The sequence below is a fragment of the Aotus nancymaae genome, unplaced genomic scaffold (genome assembly GCF_030222135.1).
Source record: "Aotus nancymaae isolate 86718 unplaced genomic scaffold, 86718_ANA_hifiasm-v0.15.2.pri h1tg000053l, whole genome shotgun sequence".
NCBI classification, from domain to species: Eukaryota; Metazoa; Chordata; class Mammalia; order Primates; family Aotidae; genus Aotus; species Aotus nancymaae.
In genome coordinates this window covers 32,479,505-32,497,921 of record NW_026988467.1, presented here as the reverse complement: position 1 = coordinate 32,497,921, position 18,417 = coordinate 32,479,505, and the positions used below count along the sequence as shown (strand labels likewise).

The 18,417-nt window shown below is 37.6% G+C and overlaps 1 protein-coding gene across 6 annotated transcripts in view; it reads right to left on the bottom strand.

Annotated features, from left to right (window-relative positions):
* AGO3 (argonaute RISC catalytic component 3) overlaps positions 1 to 18,417 on the bottom strand; it is a 133,134-nt gene that overhangs the window by 44,442 nt on the left and 70,275 nt on the right. For 3 of the 6 annotated variants that reach the window (XM_064363683.1, XM_064363684.1, XM_012439828.2), the window contains 7 exons: positions 13,701 to 13,748; positions 10,549 to 10,683; positions 6,261 to 6,348; positions 5,991 to 6,138; positions 5,442 to 5,561; positions 585 to 707; positions 291 to 424 (listed from right to left, as the gene is read on the bottom strand). In XM_064363683.1, coding sequence (XP_064219753.1) covers positions 291 to 424; positions 585 to 707; positions 5,442 to 5,561; positions 5,991 to 6,138; positions 6,261 to 6,348; positions 10,549 to 10,639 — 704 coding nt within the window. In that variant the 5' untranslated portion in view covers positions 10,640 to 10,683; positions 13,701 to 13,748. The remainder of the gene's footprint in view (positions 1 to 290; positions 425 to 584; positions 708 to 5,441; positions 5,562 to 5,990; positions 6,139 to 6,260; positions 6,349 to 10,548; positions 10,684 to 13,700; positions 13,749 to 18,417) is intronic. The other 3 variants (XM_012439807.2, XM_064363681.1, XM_064363682.1) reach the window with 1 other exon arrangement.

The window sequence follows — 18,417 nt, the reverse complement described above, 5'->3', positions numbered from 1 at the left end:
AATACAAAATTAGCTGGGCGTGGTGACACACGCCTGTAATCCTAGCTACTTGGAGGCTGAGGCAGGAGAATCACTTGAACCCGGGAGGTGGAAGTTACAGTGAGCTGGGATCATGCCACTGCACTCCAGCCTGGGCAACAGAGTGAGACTCTCATCTCAAAAAAAAAAAAAAAAAAGGTTCAGTGATTAAATATACTCCACATTCAGGCAACATTTGTTGGAACATTAGATGAGCAATTTAAAGTCTAAACACAAAAAAGTCCCAGAGCCAAGGTAATGACATGCCTTACTTCAATATTTCTTCTCTGCACTGCCTCTGTGTGGCAAAACAAGCAATAGCCCACATTTTGATTTCAACTCCTGTGTGGAACTGTTTCCCTCGCATGTCCCATACTCCATGGCTCGGTGTTGCAACTGTCCGATTCTATAGGAGGAGAAAAAAATAACATGGTAAAAAAGAACAAAAATTTTCAATAAACAGAAAGTAAAAATTTCAAATCGCTGAATTGAAATATTTGTGATATGCCTTTTTCTCCATACTTACAAACTATGTGTATGATTAAAACATTAACAAGAGGCTTTACCCGTCCTCCATACTGGAGCATAGGTGCTGGAAGTACACGTCCAGTTACATGAGCCATTTCATCCCGAACTTTAAATTGAAACTCCTGGACAAATGGATCCGTTTCATAATTTGCACTTCTTACCTAACAATAGAAAAAGTTTGTAGTTACTCTCAAAATTCCCCCAAATCCCCTACTTTAATGCATTAGAACCCTCTTTTTTTCTTCACTGTATCAACAATATGTTTTCCAACAGGTCTGATCAACAGTACTCTAACTACAGAACAGAGAATCTTAACCTGGGGACCATAGGTCATGAATAGACTATAGAAATTCCTGGTAATTTATACAAAATATATACATATGCATTAGGTTGAATAATACATTTTGGCCTGGCATAGTAGTTCAGGCCTGTGATCTCAGCACTTTGGGAGGCCAAGTTGGAGGATTGCTTGAGCCCAGGAGCTTGAAACTAGCTTGAGTAACATAGTGAGACCCTGTCTTTACAAAAAATTTAAAAATTAGGCTGGATGTGGTGGCTCATACGTCTGTAATTCCAGCACTTTAAGAGGCTGAGGCAGGAGAATCTCTTGAGCGCAGGAGCTCAAGACCAACCTGGGCAACAAAGTAAGACCTCATTTCTACAAAAAATAAAAAAAAATAGCCAGGTGTGGTGCCATGTGCCTGTGGTCCCAGCTATTTGAGAGCCTGAGGTGAGAGAACTGCTTGAGCCTGGAAGCTCAAGGCTGCAGTGGGCTGTGATTGTACCACTGTACTCCAGTGTGGGGGTCAGAGCAAGACCCAGTCTCAAAAGAAAAAAAAATCCATGAAAATGATAATGTAACTTTATCTTTTTTTTATTTTTCATTTCTATTTTCTTTTTTTTCCCCCATGTACTTAGGGCATATCTTTTTTTATTTTTTATTTTTTATTTTTTATTTTTATTTATTTATTTTTTTTGAGACGGAGTCTCGCTCTTGTTACCCAGGCTGGAGTGCAATGGCGCGATCTCGGCTCACCGCAACCTCCGCCTCCTGGGTTCAGGCAATTCTCCTGCCTCAGCCTCCTGAGTAGCTGGGATTACAGGCACGCGCCACCGTGCCCAGCTAATTTTTTTTGTATTAATAGAGACGGGGTTTCACAATGTTGACCAGGATGGTCTCGATCTCTCGACCTCGTGATCCACCCGCCTCGGCCTCCCAAAGTGCTGGGATTACAGGCTTGAGCCACCGCGCCCGGCCTCTTTTTTTATTTTTTAAAGATGGAGTCTTGCTATGTTATTTAGGCTGGCTTTGAACTCCTGGGCTCAAGCCATCTTCCTCTCTCAGCCTCCTGGGTAGCTGAGAATAAAGGCATGCACCACTATGTACTATCCAGCTGAAAATGGTAATTTTGTATGATTGAACCTAATATGCTTTCAGATGGAGAAAGAAATATCTCAACTAAAAAGAGGTTAAGAACGTCTGATTATAGAGGATCTAGATACATTCTATTAAAATTTATTTTTGTGTAGAGTTTGACAGGAAATATTAAAAATCCTAAGGCTTTTTTCTTAATTATTTGATTTATAATTTATATAAAATTTACTTGACTGTTTTCAGATAAATAGTGCCATATTATAAAATTTATTTAATGGAATACACTTGAGACATAAGAAAGCCAGTATGAGTTACAGGTTATAATTTTTATATATTTCCATACATATAATTAAAGATAAAGAACTTAATGTAATTCAGTGTTGGATCTCACCGAAATTCATGCTTAAAGCACGCTATACAGAATCTCCCCACAAAAAGCAGGAAAAGTCATTTTCTTTTCTTTTTCTTTGAGACAGGGACTCACTCTGTTGCCCAGTGGTGCAATCACAGCTCACTGCAACTTCAACCTCCTGAGGCCCAAGTGATCCTCCCACCTCTGCCTCCTGAGTAGCTGGGACTATAGATACATGCCACACACCCAGCTAATTAAAGTATTTTTGGAGAGATGGGGGTCTATGTTGCCCAAGCTGGTCTCGAACTCCTGGGCTCAACTGATCATCCTGCCTCAGCCTCCCAAAGCGATAGGCGTAAGCTCCATTTTCTAAATTAGGCACCAATGCATCTTTTTTTTTTTAGATGAAGTTTCACTCTTGTTGCCCAGGCTGGAGTGCAGTGGCACAATCTCAGCTCACTGCAACCTCCGACTCCTGGGTTCAAGCAATTCTCCTGCCTCAGCCTCCTGAGTAGCTAGCAGCTGGGATTACAGGTGCCTGCCACCAGGCTCAGCTAATTTTTGTATTTTTGGTAGAGATGGGGTTTCACCATGTTGGCCAGGCTGGTCTTGAACTCCTGACCTCAGGTGATCCACCCCTCTCAGCTCCCAAAGTGCTGGGATTACAGGCATGAGTAACCGCACCCGGCCCATCTAATGTATCTTTTTCAAGCTTATTTGCCATTCACTTCTGCATCTCAGCATATATTGTGATGAGGTTATAACCAATAGAGACGGCTAGTATTTACTATGACTTGGCGCATGATGTCGTTGGTGCTAATGTGCTTAATGATAAATTTTCACAAGTATTTTATAGCTACAAAAGCAGTTCTTTTATAATCTGTATTTTACAGAGGCTACAACAAAAGCTTAGTAAAGTTAAATGATTGCCAAAAATCACACAGCTAAGTAAGTGATGTAGATGGAATCTGAAACCATGTATATTCTGACTCTAGAGTGTCTACTCTTAATTACTATATTATCTTTCCAGATGCTATCAATATAATAATATGATAACAGTAACAGTAAGAAAGTGGAGAAGCTAGACTTCGAACCCATGGTTGTTACACTCCAAAGTCTGTTTTATTTTTTTAAACTACTATATGATACTTTCTGAACAGTTAAGCTGTAATAAAAAAGAACAGTTAGTTATTGAGACTTTTATAGAGAAAGTAAGAGGTCATAGTTTCTGGAAGATTTTGGGAAAGCTTTTAAAATCTTACAGTAGAATAAGAGAAAAATCCAGCATGAGAACCAGCCTATATTTTCCTAATTAAATATGATGTAATAACTTTCATTGACTCTTTACAGAAGAGTCAATAAGGAAAAAAAAAGGGTATTTTTTCTGTAGTTGGTTTACCAAATAAAAGAGCCAGTTTTTAGCTAAAGATTAAATTACTAAGGTTAAAAAATAAATAAAAATAAATTGGTTGGACATGGTGGCTCACGCCTGTAATCCCAGCACTTTGGGAGGCTGAGGTGGGTGGATCACGAGGTCAGGAGTGGAAGACCAGCCTGGCCAAGATGATGAAACCCCATCTCTACTAAAAATACAAAAATTAGCTGGGCATTGTGGTGGGTACCTGTAATCCCAGCTACTTGGGAGGCTGAGGCAGAGAACTGCTTGAACGCAGGAGGCAGAGGTTGCAGTGAACCAAGATCATGCCACTGCACTCCAGCCTGGGTGACAGAGTGAGACTTCATCTCAAAGAAAATAATAATAATAAATAAATAAAAATTAATTAAAAGAGCCAGTTTTTCATCCCTATTTGCAATAATCTTTAAAATTGCTTTTTGGAAGTGTTATTATGTTGCTTTGGGAAATATTAATATTCCAGATTTTTTTCTCTTAGCTTGGGCAGTTAAAATGGTATTCAAGAACAGAGCCAGATAAGATTCAGATACCTTTTTATCTTGAGTTTTGCCTTATTCTATGAGTTTTATAAAGTGGTATTTGTAACTCCTTCCTTCTCCTCATTTAGAGCAATGAGACAGCATAGAGACCTTACATGGTTAAAGCTGTCTTCTGTTTATTTTCTTTCTTTCTTTTATCTTTTTTTTTTTTTTTTTTTTTTTTGTTGAGACAGAGTCTCACTTTGTTGTCCAGGCTGGAGTGCAGTGATGCAGTCTCAGCTCACTGCAGCCTTTGCCTCCCAGGTTCAAGTGATTCTTGTGCCTCAGCCACCTGACTTGCTGGGATTACAGATGCATGCCACCATGCCCTGCTAATTTTTGTAGTTTTTAGTAGAGATGGCATTTCGCCACGTTTCCCAGGCAGGTTCCAAACTCCTGGCCTCAGGTGAACCACCCACCTTGGCCTCCCAAACTGCTGGGATTACAGAGGTGAGCCACTGAATCCAGTCAATTTTCCATTTCTGTATTCAGACTGTACAGCTGCCACTCTGATACTGGGAACTAAGCAATCTTGGACTGGGTATTAAGAATTTTAGTATTGCTAGTCATAATTCCTTGACTTTTCCTCCCATCTCCCATCTCTTTTAGGTGGAGGTTCCAGTTTACTAAATTGAAACATTTCTTCTGAGAGGATCCCCTGGATCTACTTAAAAAGCTCGGGGTTGGCCGGACGCAGTGGCTCACGCTGGTAATCCCAGCACTTTGGGAGGCCGTGGCAGGTGGATCACCTGAGGTCAGGAGTTTGAGACCAGCCCAACAAACACAGAGAAACCCCGCCACTGCTAAAAATACAAAAATTAGCTGGGCATGGTGGCGCATGTCTGTAATCCCAGCTACTAGGGAGGCTGAGGCAGGAGAACCGCTTGAACCCAGGAGGCGGAAGTTGCAGTGAGCCGAGATCACGCCATTGCACTCCAGTCTGGGCAACAAGAGTGAAACTCTGTCTCAAAAAAACAAAACAAAAAACCACCCCCAAAAAAAGAAACAAAACAAACAAAAAAACCCCCTCAGGGTTAAATGAGAAGCTCCTGACCCTTCTTATATAGCCCACCAAGGCTTGTATCCAGAACAACATTAGATTACTTCCATGATCCCTTTTAATTCTGATAGTCCATGAAATCGTAATAAGGTATGGGTTGATAAGGACATGGTTCTCTAGTATCACAGTTCACCCTAATATGTTTTAAATTCCCATTTCTAAGGTTAAATACTAACCAATCTGCTAATTTCCTCTTGTCTATCTGGCGCAGATCTTGCTGTTGCCTTGATCATAGTGGAAGTCTGATTGTCTGTTAGCTTCTTGATACATCGTTGCCCTGCCACAATATTGCAGACCTACAAATGGAAAAAAGTTTTGTACTAGATGTATGTATCTTTTTTTTTTAGCTCTTCCTTAGTGCCAATTAAATGTAAAATAAAAATTTAAAGTCAACTTCATTAAATCACTTATTTTCAATACGTTATGTAAAAAAGTAGTAAACAAGACTGCTCTACAGCATGATTATAATTAAGCAAAATGTACACCAGATAAAGAATGGAAGAAGTAGAGTATACCAAAATGTTAATAGTTGTTATACTAGAGTGGTAGGATTATGGATGAACTTGTTTCATGTTATTTCATTACAAACAATTTAGAATGAATTAAAACTTATCAACAGTTCATATTCCAAAATGAATGTGCCATATGAAGTAAGTTATCGGGCATAAAAGACCCAAAAAGGATGATGAAGACTAGGGTATTAATTAGTAGCGTGAAGGTATTACTTCTAGCGGCAGGTAGGTATGTTTCTGCTCCTGCCCAACTTGCAGACAAGGAAGGTGCGGGTACTTCAGCTGAAGAGTATACTTTTCTCTGAAATACTGGGCTACTGTTCTCTCCACGGTTTGGCCATTTTCTAACTGTAAAGGAAAGCTGAGGAAAAAAAAAAAGTACATATGAACACTTCTTTCCCATTATGAGCCAGAAAAACTCCCAACCCCACTAACTAGAGCAAGCTGCCTCACACCATCACTGCTCTGACAAACTTTTCTTACGTTTGATGACTGGCAGGCCTCCTTGTTACATTACAAACACGGTATTTCCGTCTCATTGTTCCACAATGAGTCACTTCAACCTTCAAACCTGTTCCCAACAAGAAAAACGGAGGTTACAGAACTGTCACATGTAAAATATTTATACTTATAAAGCCTGTTCATTACTATAAAAACTCAATTCTGAACAGACAAAAAAATTCTGTGATACAGGCAATATGATATGAACACCAGATTTTACATATAACATTGCTAATAATAGTCACAATCATGACAGACCTAATGCCAAACCCTACCCCATCAAGCTCCACACATTACAAAATAAAATCATAAAACTTACAAAGCCCACATATAAAGGGCGAGAGTCCTCCATTAATTAAAAAACCTATTTATGATAAATTCAGGTACTTATGCTGGAAGAGGGAAGGAGGAATGAAAGAGGAGTTCCAATAATTCTCAAGGTATTCCATAATTTCAAATTATGTGATATTTACCTAGCCCAGTCATCACATACTGATTGAAGATCAGAATTTCATAAAGCTCAAGAAAAAAGCCTTTTAAAGATTTATAAAGCAGGAGAAAAAATGCCAGGCCTTCTTAACAGAAGTAAAGTGACAATTTTATAGAAGTATAATACAGTGACACAGCTCTTTTCCAATACTATTAAAAATCAAATGCAACCAAAATAATTCCTAAAGTAGGTGATCCCTACCCTTTTATGGAGTCAGACCCCTTTGAGAATATGATGTAAGCAATAAACTCTCAGTAAAGCACATACACATAATTTAGCACGTGATTTTAGGAGTTCTTACAGAGCCCTGCAGTCCATCTGCGGACTCTACGGATTCAAGGATCCCAGGCCTGCTCTAGAGTGTAAAGAAATGGGCTTTAAGCCATTTTGAAGAAAATTCTTCAAGATGAATTTTCTGAAGCAGTGCTGTCAAAGGAATTTTCTTGAGATGATGGAATGTTCTACATCTATGCTAATATGGTTATCACTAATCACATGTTACTAAGCATAGGAAATGTAGCTGGTGCACCTAAGAAACTGAAAATTTATTTATTTATTCATTTTCTGAGATGGAGTCTCACTCTGTTGCCAGGCTGGAGTGCAGTTCATTGCAACCTCTGCCTCCCAGGTTCAAGTGATTCTCCTGCCTTAGCTTCCCGAGTAGCTGGGATTACAGGTGCCCATCACTACGCCCAGCTAATTTTTGTATTTTTAGTAGAGATGGGGTTTCACCATGCTGGCCAGGCTGGTCCAGAACTCCTGACCTCAGGTGATCCACTCACCTCGGCTTCGCAAAGTGCTGGGATTACAGGCATGAGCTATTGCGTCTGGCCTTAATTTTAATTAATTTAAATTTAAGCAGCTACATGTGGTTAGTGGCTACTGCACTGACTAGTGCAATCTTGGAGCTACCTAGAGAAGAGTTAACAGGTACTCCTTTCTAAGTTTGGCCTAGACTCCAAAGGATAAAGTCCAAAATGGGGTAGATGAAGGACAACTTTTAGTTCCCTGATAATATTTACGGTTATTACTCTTTGCCATATTTCTCTTTTATACTTGTGATTCCTATACTGCAGTGGTTCTTAGTCAGAGCCCAATCTATAACCCAAGGGACATCTGGCAATGTCTGGAGACATTTTTGATTGGCATGACTGGGGATGCTACAGGTTTCTATTGAGTAGAGGCCAGAGATAGTCAGAAACATCCTGTAATGCACAGAACAGCCCTACCCCCAATCCCAACAAAGAATTAACCAGGCCAAAATGTCAATACTGCTAAGGTTGAGAATGGCTGCTATGCTAAAATTTATTTTTTTATCTAACTGCTAACTGCAATTAGGTAAGAAAATTAGTACCAAACACAAAGCTCAATCATATAAATGATATTTTCTTCTGATAGATCAGAACAAATTAAGATGTTAAATGGACATGGTATACATCCCTGTATCAGACTGGTATGGGTTTGTTTTTCTTTGGAAGTGTTCCTCCTTGAATTAGTGAGTAGTAGTTTTTCATTAAAATTACCTTTATAAAACAAAAATGTCAGATCAATTAGAGAAATACTATGTGTTTGCATTATAAAGGAGACTAGAAAATAAAACACTATCAAGGGAGGACCTTAAAAGAAGGAAATACTAGTAATATGAAGTAAACAAGATGTAAAAATATGTTCAGGGGAGAACACAACAGAAAAGTCTAAAGCAAATTTCTGTTGTTTGTACCACTTAGCAATTTATTTTCAAGTCTTTCCTTGAATTAAAAAAAATGTGAATAAGGTTCTCGAAGCCTATATACAAAATAAGCTTTTACTAAAAATAAATTGGCACTTTTATATACATATGGTACTTTTACCATACATTACCCTAATATTTCTGCTGCTTAACTACCAAGAATTATTGGATAAAGAAACCACTCCAAAGTTATTATTTAATATTTAGGTACAAGTTCAACTGCAATAAGATGAATATACTAAGAAAACCTATTCTTTATAACACACTTTGCGTCAATATTCAACAGTTAGCATCAAATTCTTCATACCAGCTAAAAATTAAACCCATAGATACAGAACACAAAACTCCTATTCTCTTGGGTTACTGTAGTAGGAATACATGATGTACTTTAAAGAGCCTTCTTTGAAAAAAAAAAAAAAAGTCCTACTGTACTTGGAAAGGAATCAAGAAAAAAATAATCAGTTTGTCAATTGGATCCAATCCAGATTTTTCCACCCCCAAACTAGGATCATAAGTACCTAAGAATCAGTCCAAAATCTAGGGGCTAGCAAAAGTTGAAATTTAAAAAAAGTGGACTAGATAATTCTCTGCCCAGGTCCCTCCCCAAACCCTCCATCCAACCAAAAAAACACTTCTGGCTTTAATAAATATTTAACCTATAAATTTGGCTTTACCTTCACTATAACATCAACTTTATTATGCTTTCTAGTCATTTTTTCAGTCATTTCTTTGGGCCCCTGAGCAGTCGAAGTTAAGATCGAGTCCATGCTCTTCGGGCAGCGGTTGAATCCTTGTTCTGTACATCTTGTATTTTCTGTGATAGAGTGGTGATATGAGTTGATTGCATAGTTACCGCAAAGTAATGTACGTGACTTCATGATATCAGAGGTGGTAACTAAGCAGCAACTCCACTGGAAACCATGGCATTTAGATGATCACATATTAATGGGAGGTAATGCACTACCTTCTGATAATGCTAGCTGTGCATTTAATACAGATTATGAAAGGACAATGGTATGATTGCAAAACAGCTATATAAACAGTTTCTTATTTTGGCATTTAAATAACTTGAGATAAAAGGATGCTTATTTTTGAAGCAGCGTGGATCTTCCTTTTAATGTTTTATTACAATGACTATCTCCTGGTTACTGAAGGCAAAGAATGAATGGTTACTGGAGCAAGCAGGATGCATTAAACTACTCTAATTGATTTGGGGGAACTGAAAGATGTTCGGTGAACAAACTTAAATGCTTCATTCAAACCACAAGCTGAAAATTATCTGCAATAAATAGGTAAAATCTTAAAAACAACGTAATTATTTCTGGCTATTTAAGATCTAACAATATAAATAGAATTTATCCTACTCATGCTGATTAGAGAGTATCAGACTAAGTACATATAAAATATAGATTTCAGAACACTATTAAAATTATTTTTTCTTTTTATTTTTGGGCAGCCATATAGAATGAATTTATTTGAGTTAAATGTACATATGATGCAACAACACTGTACAAATTTAGCTACTAAGTATAACAGATGAGATCAACAGTCAACTCTACAATTTACATTAAATAACTATAATTCTATAACAACACATGAAACAGGCTAGCCCTATATTCATACATTTTCAAAGTACTAAAATAAATAAAACAACTATCATTTCAGAAAAATAAGGAAGTCATTATATTAGAATATGTTCTAAGAATTCTAGTTCTGAAGTAACAAATATTTTTGGAATAAGTTTCCTACTTTTAACAATATTATTAAAGCATTTTCCCATGAGATATTCTTATCCCTTCAGCTACTGAGGGAAAGTATTAACAAAAAATTAGCTGGTAATGATACTAATTCCATTACTTTGCATTTCTTTCAAATACTACCTAAGATGTTACAGTAATGAATTTAATGTAATATTTTATTTTATAATCGATGTGTATTTTTACTGGTGATGTTACATAAACAGATTTTAATTATACAAAAAACATTTAAATAAAAGGTTGTTATATCCATGCATTTTCTAGTTAAGTTGTGCTAAATGCTAATTAATTCACCTTTTATCTCTTTGGTGAATTTTACCCGATGAGAATCAGTCAGAGGTCTTGGTTGCTCATCAATATTATGAATATCAAGAACTTCACACATGAACTGAATTACAGGTTGTGCTTTGTAGAAGGCAGTAGCAGAAACTAAGAAGAAAAACACAAGTAATACAAATTAATGTTTCCCTAAAAAATTCAGAAACTTCATCTTAGGCTCAATGATAACCACCTATACAGTTAAAATGATCCCTTATGCACATTTATGTACATACAAATTTCCAAAATTAGGCAGTTTTTATTTGGCCTCTGAGGCACAGGTACAGAACAGCCAAATACTCCAGTTTTTATAATCTATCTCTTTCATCATGAGTAACTGATTCATTCCATTATCTATAGAGAAGTGTTCTGTGCGAGACAAGGCTTGTAAGAGACAAAGAAGGCCGGAGCCCCTTGGTAGATGAGATAGGTATTACTTCTTTTTTTTTTCCTTCTTTTTTTTTGAGACAGAGTCTTACTCTGCCACCCAGGCTGGAGTGCAGTGGTGCCATCTCAGCTCACTGCAACCTCCGCCTCCTGGATTCAAGTGATTCTCCTGCCTCAGTACCCCGAGTAGCTGGGATTACAGGCACCTGCCACCAGGCCCGGCTACTTTTTGTATTTTTAGTTGAGATGGGGTTTCACTATATTGGTCAGGCTGGTCTTGATCTCCTGACTTCAGGCGATCTGCTTGCCTCAGCCTCCCAAAATGCAGGGATTACAGGCGTGAACCACCATGCCCGGCCCTTTTTTTCTTTTTTTTTAGCAGAGACAAGCTTTCACTATATTGCCCAGGCTGGTTTCCAACTCCTGAACTCAAGCAATCCTCCCACCTCAGCCTCCCCAAAGTGGCAGGATTACAGGTGTCAGCCACCATGCCTGGCCAGTATTATTTCTTAAACAAGGCTTTCTATGTCACCCTAGACTGTCTAATGAGAGTTTTCCCTGTCTTGTAATTATTTGAGAAAAGTGGTACTAGTTGTTGGTGCTAATCTAAGGTACAGATAGTAATATTAAGGGATATCTGCCACCATTATTGAGCAATGGGTGGTTTTTTAGCAGTCAGCTAGTATGATTTCTTAATTGTGGGTTTTGGAACTAGAAGAGCTTCACCAATGGTTAGCAGATCACCATCACTCATTTCTTAGACACGTGCTATTACGTGTCATATAGGCACTGGGGATACAACAAAAAGTATAACCGTAAGACATGAAGTTACACGTTATCATGTTATTTTTCTACTCAAAAAAACATGCCCGCTGTCTGCTCAGCTAAGGGTAAACTTTTTATGTGGTGATCTTTCTCTTGCTTTCCTTGGTTTAGCATTAAATGTCGTCCATAAAATGTCCCTTACCTCTGGGAGGATATTTTCAAAGCTTTAACAGTAGTTATCTCTGGATAAATGTGGGTAGTAGGGAGGCTACCATGGGTATTTTATTTTCTGTAAAAAATTTTTGGCCTGGCGCAGTGTCTCATGCCTGTAATCCCAGCACTTTGGGAGGCAAAGGTGGACGGATTGCCTGAGCTCAGGAGTTCAAAACCAGCCTGGGTAACATAGTGAAACCCCATCTCTACTAAAAATACAAAAAATTAGTTGAGCGTGGTAGCGTGCACCTGTAATCCCAACTACTCGGGAGGCTGAGGCACAAGAATCGTTTGAACCTGGGAGGCGGAAGTTGTGGTGAGCTGAGATCACGCCACTGCATTCCAGCCTGGGTGACAGAGTAAGACTCTGTCTCAAAAAAAAAAAGTTATCTTGGCTGGGCACAGTGGCTCACGCCCGTAATCCCAACACTTTGGGAAGCCAAGGTACATGGATCACTTGAAGTTAGGAGTTCAAGACCAGCCTGGCCAACATGGTACAACCCTGTCTTTACTAAAAAATACAAAAATTAGCTGGGTGTAGTGGCACACACCTGTAATCCCAGCTACTCGGGAGGCTAAGGTCAGAGAATCACTTAAACTCATGAGGCAGAGTTTGCAGTGAGCCGAGATTGCACCCACTGCACTCCAGCCTGGGCAACAGAGTGAGAAGTTTTGTCTCAAAAAATTTTTTTTTTAAATATTTTTTTACTATGAAAAACATTTTTATCTTCATAACTTCATTTTTAGGTACTGAGTGCATACCGTTATTTCCTTCTTTATTACACAAATAATACATGAGTATAGTTTCATCATAAAAACTCAAACAATATAGAGAAGACCCTCTCCAGTCTGAACCTCCCTGTTCCAAATATCTCTAATGAGTAACCATTGTTAGTATTTAGGTATGCATACATCCTCTCCTTTTAATATGCACTTAGATTTGTCAGAAAGGTGATTAAAAAAATAAAAATTAATACAATGATAACAATGTAGGAATAACTTTTTAAGATGAAATCAGATGATAAACATTCTATGACTCATTTTATCATTATTTTAAAAATTAACAATTTATCTTAGAGATCTTTTCATGTCAGTACACTCTTTAATTGCTGCACCTTATACCACAGTATGAGGGCATGATAAATAAATAGGTACCCCTTCCCCTCTTAATAAAAAAGAACATAAACATTAGAAACACTATACTGGACCTTGTATGTACTAATATGAAACTGTATCATTCTTCCTCATAGCTACAAGATATCCTATTGTATGGATGTACTTCATGTCCCCTAAGGGAGGGTTATGGGTTGTTTTTTACTATTACAAACAATATTCCAAGGTGAATATTTCTGTGTATGTGTGTGTGTTGTGTATGTATATGCATGTATTTATTTATTTTTGGTATACATCCATGAGTGCTTATTTATTTATTTATTTTTGAGACAGAATCTCACTCTGTCACCCAGGCTGGAGTGCAGTGGCATGATCTCGGCTCACTGCAACCTCTGCCTCCCAGGTTCAGGCAATTCTCGTGCCTCAGTCTCCCAAGAGCTGGAATTACAGGCGTGTGCCACGACACCCAGCTAATTTTTGTATTTTTAGTGGAGACAGGGTTTCACCATGTTGGCCAGGCTGGTCTCAAACTCCTGACCTCAACTGATCCACCCGCCTCGGCCTCCCAAAGTGCTGGGATTACAGGCATGAGCCACCATGCCCGGCCCATGAGTATTTCTGTGGAAAAGACAAGAGAAATCAATACTCACTGCTAAACTTCCATCCAAATAAACTTTAGAAACATTTCCAGTTTCTAACTAATTAAAAAAAAGAGAGAGAGACTGTTAAGATTGTAACAGTATTCTAGATATCTTATTCAAATCCATAGAAGTTTTAAATATATAGACATTATATTCTTCTACTGAAAAATGTTAGAATATTGCTGTACACAAAAAGGAAGGCTGACAGGATACATACCAAATTTAAGTTATATGTTTATATTGTTTAAGTTCTTAAGCATATATTGATATGGGTTAGTTTTTTAAAAGTAAATAAAGAAAAATAAATATATAGTGAATAATATGCTTATTTTACCTTTCCTTTAATCCTACAGGTAAAATTTATTTATTGGTTTGCTATAACACCAGCATTCACAACTAATGTTTCACATACCACAGAGTTGTAACTACTAAACAAACATGCTAGGATTATGTCTCTTATTTAATCCTCTTCTACTATTTTCCGCAACTGTTTATGCCACTACACTCTGAATCATTTTATTATTGACCATCTTCTCTTCAGGAAGGTGGGCATTTGAGGTAAAAATTAAATTTAGTAATAAAAAACTCACAAAGAATGGGTTGAAATCAGCAAATAAAATTTTGAATTAGAAGTAAATTTCAATGATCAAATATTTACTTTTCTATCCCTTAGTTGAATTCTTAATATTTAACAAACCTACAAATGTATATGTATTTTATTCCTTCTTTCTCTTTCACAAGTTAGCTAATTATTATTGAAAAATATTTAGATTTAACATTTAAAAATATATCAGTAAGATATACTACATTAACGTGTTTCAGGAAGTAAGCATATAATCATTTCCAGAGATGGCAGCCCCCAAAAAGCAAGCATTTGATAAAATTCAGCACTGAATTTTTTTTGAGATGATTTCCAAAATTAGGCAGTTTTTATTTGCCTCTGAGGCACAGGTACAGATGGAGTCTTGCTCTGTCACCCAGACTGGAGCACAGTGACGCAATCTCAGCTCACTGAAACTTCTGCCTCCCAGGTTCAAGTGATTCTTCTGCCTCAGCCTCAAGAGTAGCTGGGACTACAGGTGTGCACCACCACACTCGACTAATTTTTGTATTTTCAGTAGAGACAGGGTTTCACCATATTGGCCAGGTTTGTCTCAAACTCCTGACTCAGTGATCTGCCCCCTCGGCCTCCCAAAGTGCTGGGATTACAGGCGTGAGCCACCATACCTGGTGAAAATACTCCTATTGTACCAGGACTAGAAGGGAATTTCCCCAATCTGATAAAAATTATTTACCAAAACTCTGTGGTATTACAACCTGGGAGATATATAAAAAAGAAAAAAAGCTCAATGGTAAATTCAACTTCATTTTATAGAAAGTTCCAGCTAGCATAGCAAAGCAAATTAAGAGAATAAAAAGTGAAAAGATTGGAAAGAGAGAAAATTATTACTCTTCACAACATTGTGTACATAGAAAACTCAATAAAATCTATAGACAAATTACAGAATTGATAATTAAGCAATGTTGCCAGATTTAAGATCTACCTATAAAAATATATTCTTATACACTAGCAACTTACTTAAAATGTAATTTAAAAATATACCACTTATGATCACAACAAAAAACATAAGGCATTTGAGATGAAATCTAAATGAAAGGTGTATAAGACCTATGGAAGTAATAGGCATCTCTATTATTGAAAGATATTAGAGAAGATCAAATAAATGGAGTAATATATCCTATTCATGTAAATTATCCTCAAATTAATCTTCAAATTCAAAGCAATTTCAGTCAAAATATCAACAGGATGTAATCCTCTCTCCCCCTGGAACCCAAGATACTATAATTAGCATGAAAGCACAATGAAACAAGAATAGCCACAACATTTTTTTTTTTTTTTTTTTAGTATGTAGAACAGAGTCTTGCTCTGTTGCCCAGGCTGCTGGAGTGCAGTGGCACAATCTCCACTCACTGCAACCTCTACTTCCCGGGTTCAAGCTATTCTTCTGCCTCAGCCTCCCGAGTAGCTGGGATTACAGGAATGTGCCACCAAGCCCAGATAATTTTTTTTTGCATTTTTAGTAGAGATGGGGTTTCACCATGTTGGCCAGGCTGGTCTCGACCTCCTCACCTCAGGTGATCCACCTGCTTTGGCCTCTCAAAGCGCTGGGATTACAGCCACTGCGCCCAGCCAACAATTCTTAAGAATAAGGTCTGCTCTAGCATTCATCAAGATTTGTTATAATCCTATTCAAATAGAGAGACTGTGGCTTGAAAGCCTACCTCATATTATATACATAAATTCCTTTCAGAGAACTAAATATGAAAGGAAAACTAATGTTTATTGAAACATGTAGAATATCTTTATGATCTTAGAGGTAAGAAAGAATTTCTTAAACACACTACAAAATCTATAAACCATGAAAACTATAAGAAAAAAGATGCCATAAATAAAACAACAAAGAAATAAAGCTAAAGATTGATAAAGGGTATGTACAGTATGTTTAACAAATGCTTAGTATCTAGACTATGTGAAGAGTTCCTACAAATCAAAATAAAACAATAAAAAGTGGCAAAGGACATGAGCAAACATTTCATAGAAGAGAAAAAGAAATATATATTAAAACAATATCAACCTACTATTTTATACCAATCAAGATTAGAAAAAACTTTAAGGGTAACACAAGCTGAAAATAAGCCAATGGAAGAATGAAAGCTCTCAGACTGTAGGAACATAATCTGGCAAAGTCACTTAGGAAAGGAAGTGGTAATATATAATAAATTGAAAAATGTGTGTAATTTTCAACCCAGAACTTCTGTTATAGAATATATACTCTATAGAAATTCCTCATCTGCAAAAGGAGACATGAATAAGAACGCTTATATCCTTTTTATAGCATTGTTTGTAAGAGTAAAAAGAAGGGAAACAACCTAAATACGTGTCAACATATTTGGATATTTTGTACTATAAATTAGATGGATAAATTGTACTATACTCATACAATTAAAATCAATGAGCAGCCACTGGAATTCAGATAAAGAAAATTGAGAAAGAAAGGGCATTACTTGAGGGGAGTTTAGGGGAAAATGAGATATTATTAACCATTTACACTGCTAGTATCTAGATAAACATAACTAGGGAAAAGAAATTTACCAAATAGACTATATGTTCAAAATACCAGTGGGATAATATTTCAATTCATAAACATAGTATATCTCTAAATGTATTAAGGTCATTTAAATTCCATTAAAGTTTTTTTTTTTTTTTTATTGCATTTTAGGTTTTGGGGTACATGTGAAAAACATGCAAGGTTGTTGCATAGGTTAAAGTTTTATAGTATACTCTAAAACTCATATATCTTTTATTAGATTTATTCATAATTGATAAAAATAATTTTTTTTTCTCACTTTGGGAGGCCAAGGTGAGTGGATCACCTGAGGTCAGAAGTTTGAGACTAACCTGGTCAACATGGTGAAACCCTGTCTTTACTAAAAATACAAAAATTAGCTGGGTGTGGTGGCAGGCACCTGTAATCCTGGATACTCCAGAGGCTGAGGTAGGAGAATCGCTTGAACGCAGGAGGAGGAGGTTGCAGTGAGCCGAGATCGCACCACTGCATTCCAGCCTGGAGGACAGAGTGAGACTACATCTCAAACAAACAAACAAACCCCAGAGAATACAGATGCTCCTTGACTGAAAATGGGATCACATCCCAATAAACACAACATAACTTGAAAATATTCTAAGTCGAAAATGCTTTTAATACATCTAAACTACTGAACACTACAGGTAGCTTGGCCTACATTAAATGTGCTCAGAACACTTACATGAACCTACACTTGGGCAAAATCATCTGGCAACACAGTACATTGCAGAGTATCAGTTGTTTCCCCTTGTGATCACATGGTTGACTAGGAGCTGTGGTTCACTGCTGCTGCTCAACATTTTAAGAGAATACTGTACTGTAAATCGCTAGCCTGGGAAAATATCAAAATTCAAAATGCAATTTCTACTGAACGTATGCACTTTTGCACCATCGTAAAGTTGAAAAATCGTAAGTCAAACCATTCTAAGTAGGGTTCTAGGTTTAACTTTAAAAGAAACTGCTGGCTGGGTGCGGTGGGATGTCAAGGCAGGTGGATCACGAGGTCAGGAGATCGAGACCAGCCTGGCCAACATGGTGAAACCACATCTCTATGAAAAATAGAAAAAAAATGGCCGGGCGCGGTGGTTCACGCCTGTAATCCCAGCACTTTGGGAGGCCGAGGCGGGCGGATCACGAGGTCAAGAGATCGAGACCATCCTGGCCAACATGGTGAAACCCTGTCTCTACTAAAACTACAAAAAATTAGCTGGGCGTGGTGGTGTGTGCCTGTAGTCCCAGCAACTCGGGAGGCTGAGGCAGGAGAATTGCTTGAAACCAGAAAACAGAAGTTGCAGTGAGCCGGGATTGTGCCACTGCACTCCAGCCTGGTGATAGAGCGAGACTCTGTCTTAAAAAAAAAAAAGAAAGAAAGAAAGAAAAAGAAAAAAATTAGACAGGTATGGTGGTACATGCCTGTAATTCCAGCTACTTGGGAGGCTGAGGCAGGAGAATCGCTTGAACCTGGGTGGTGGAGATCGCAGTGAGCCAAGAATGAGCCACTGCACTCCAGGCTGGTGATGGCGTGAGGCTTCCTCTTAAAAAAAAAAAAAAACTGCCAAATTATTCTGCCTTTTTTCTTT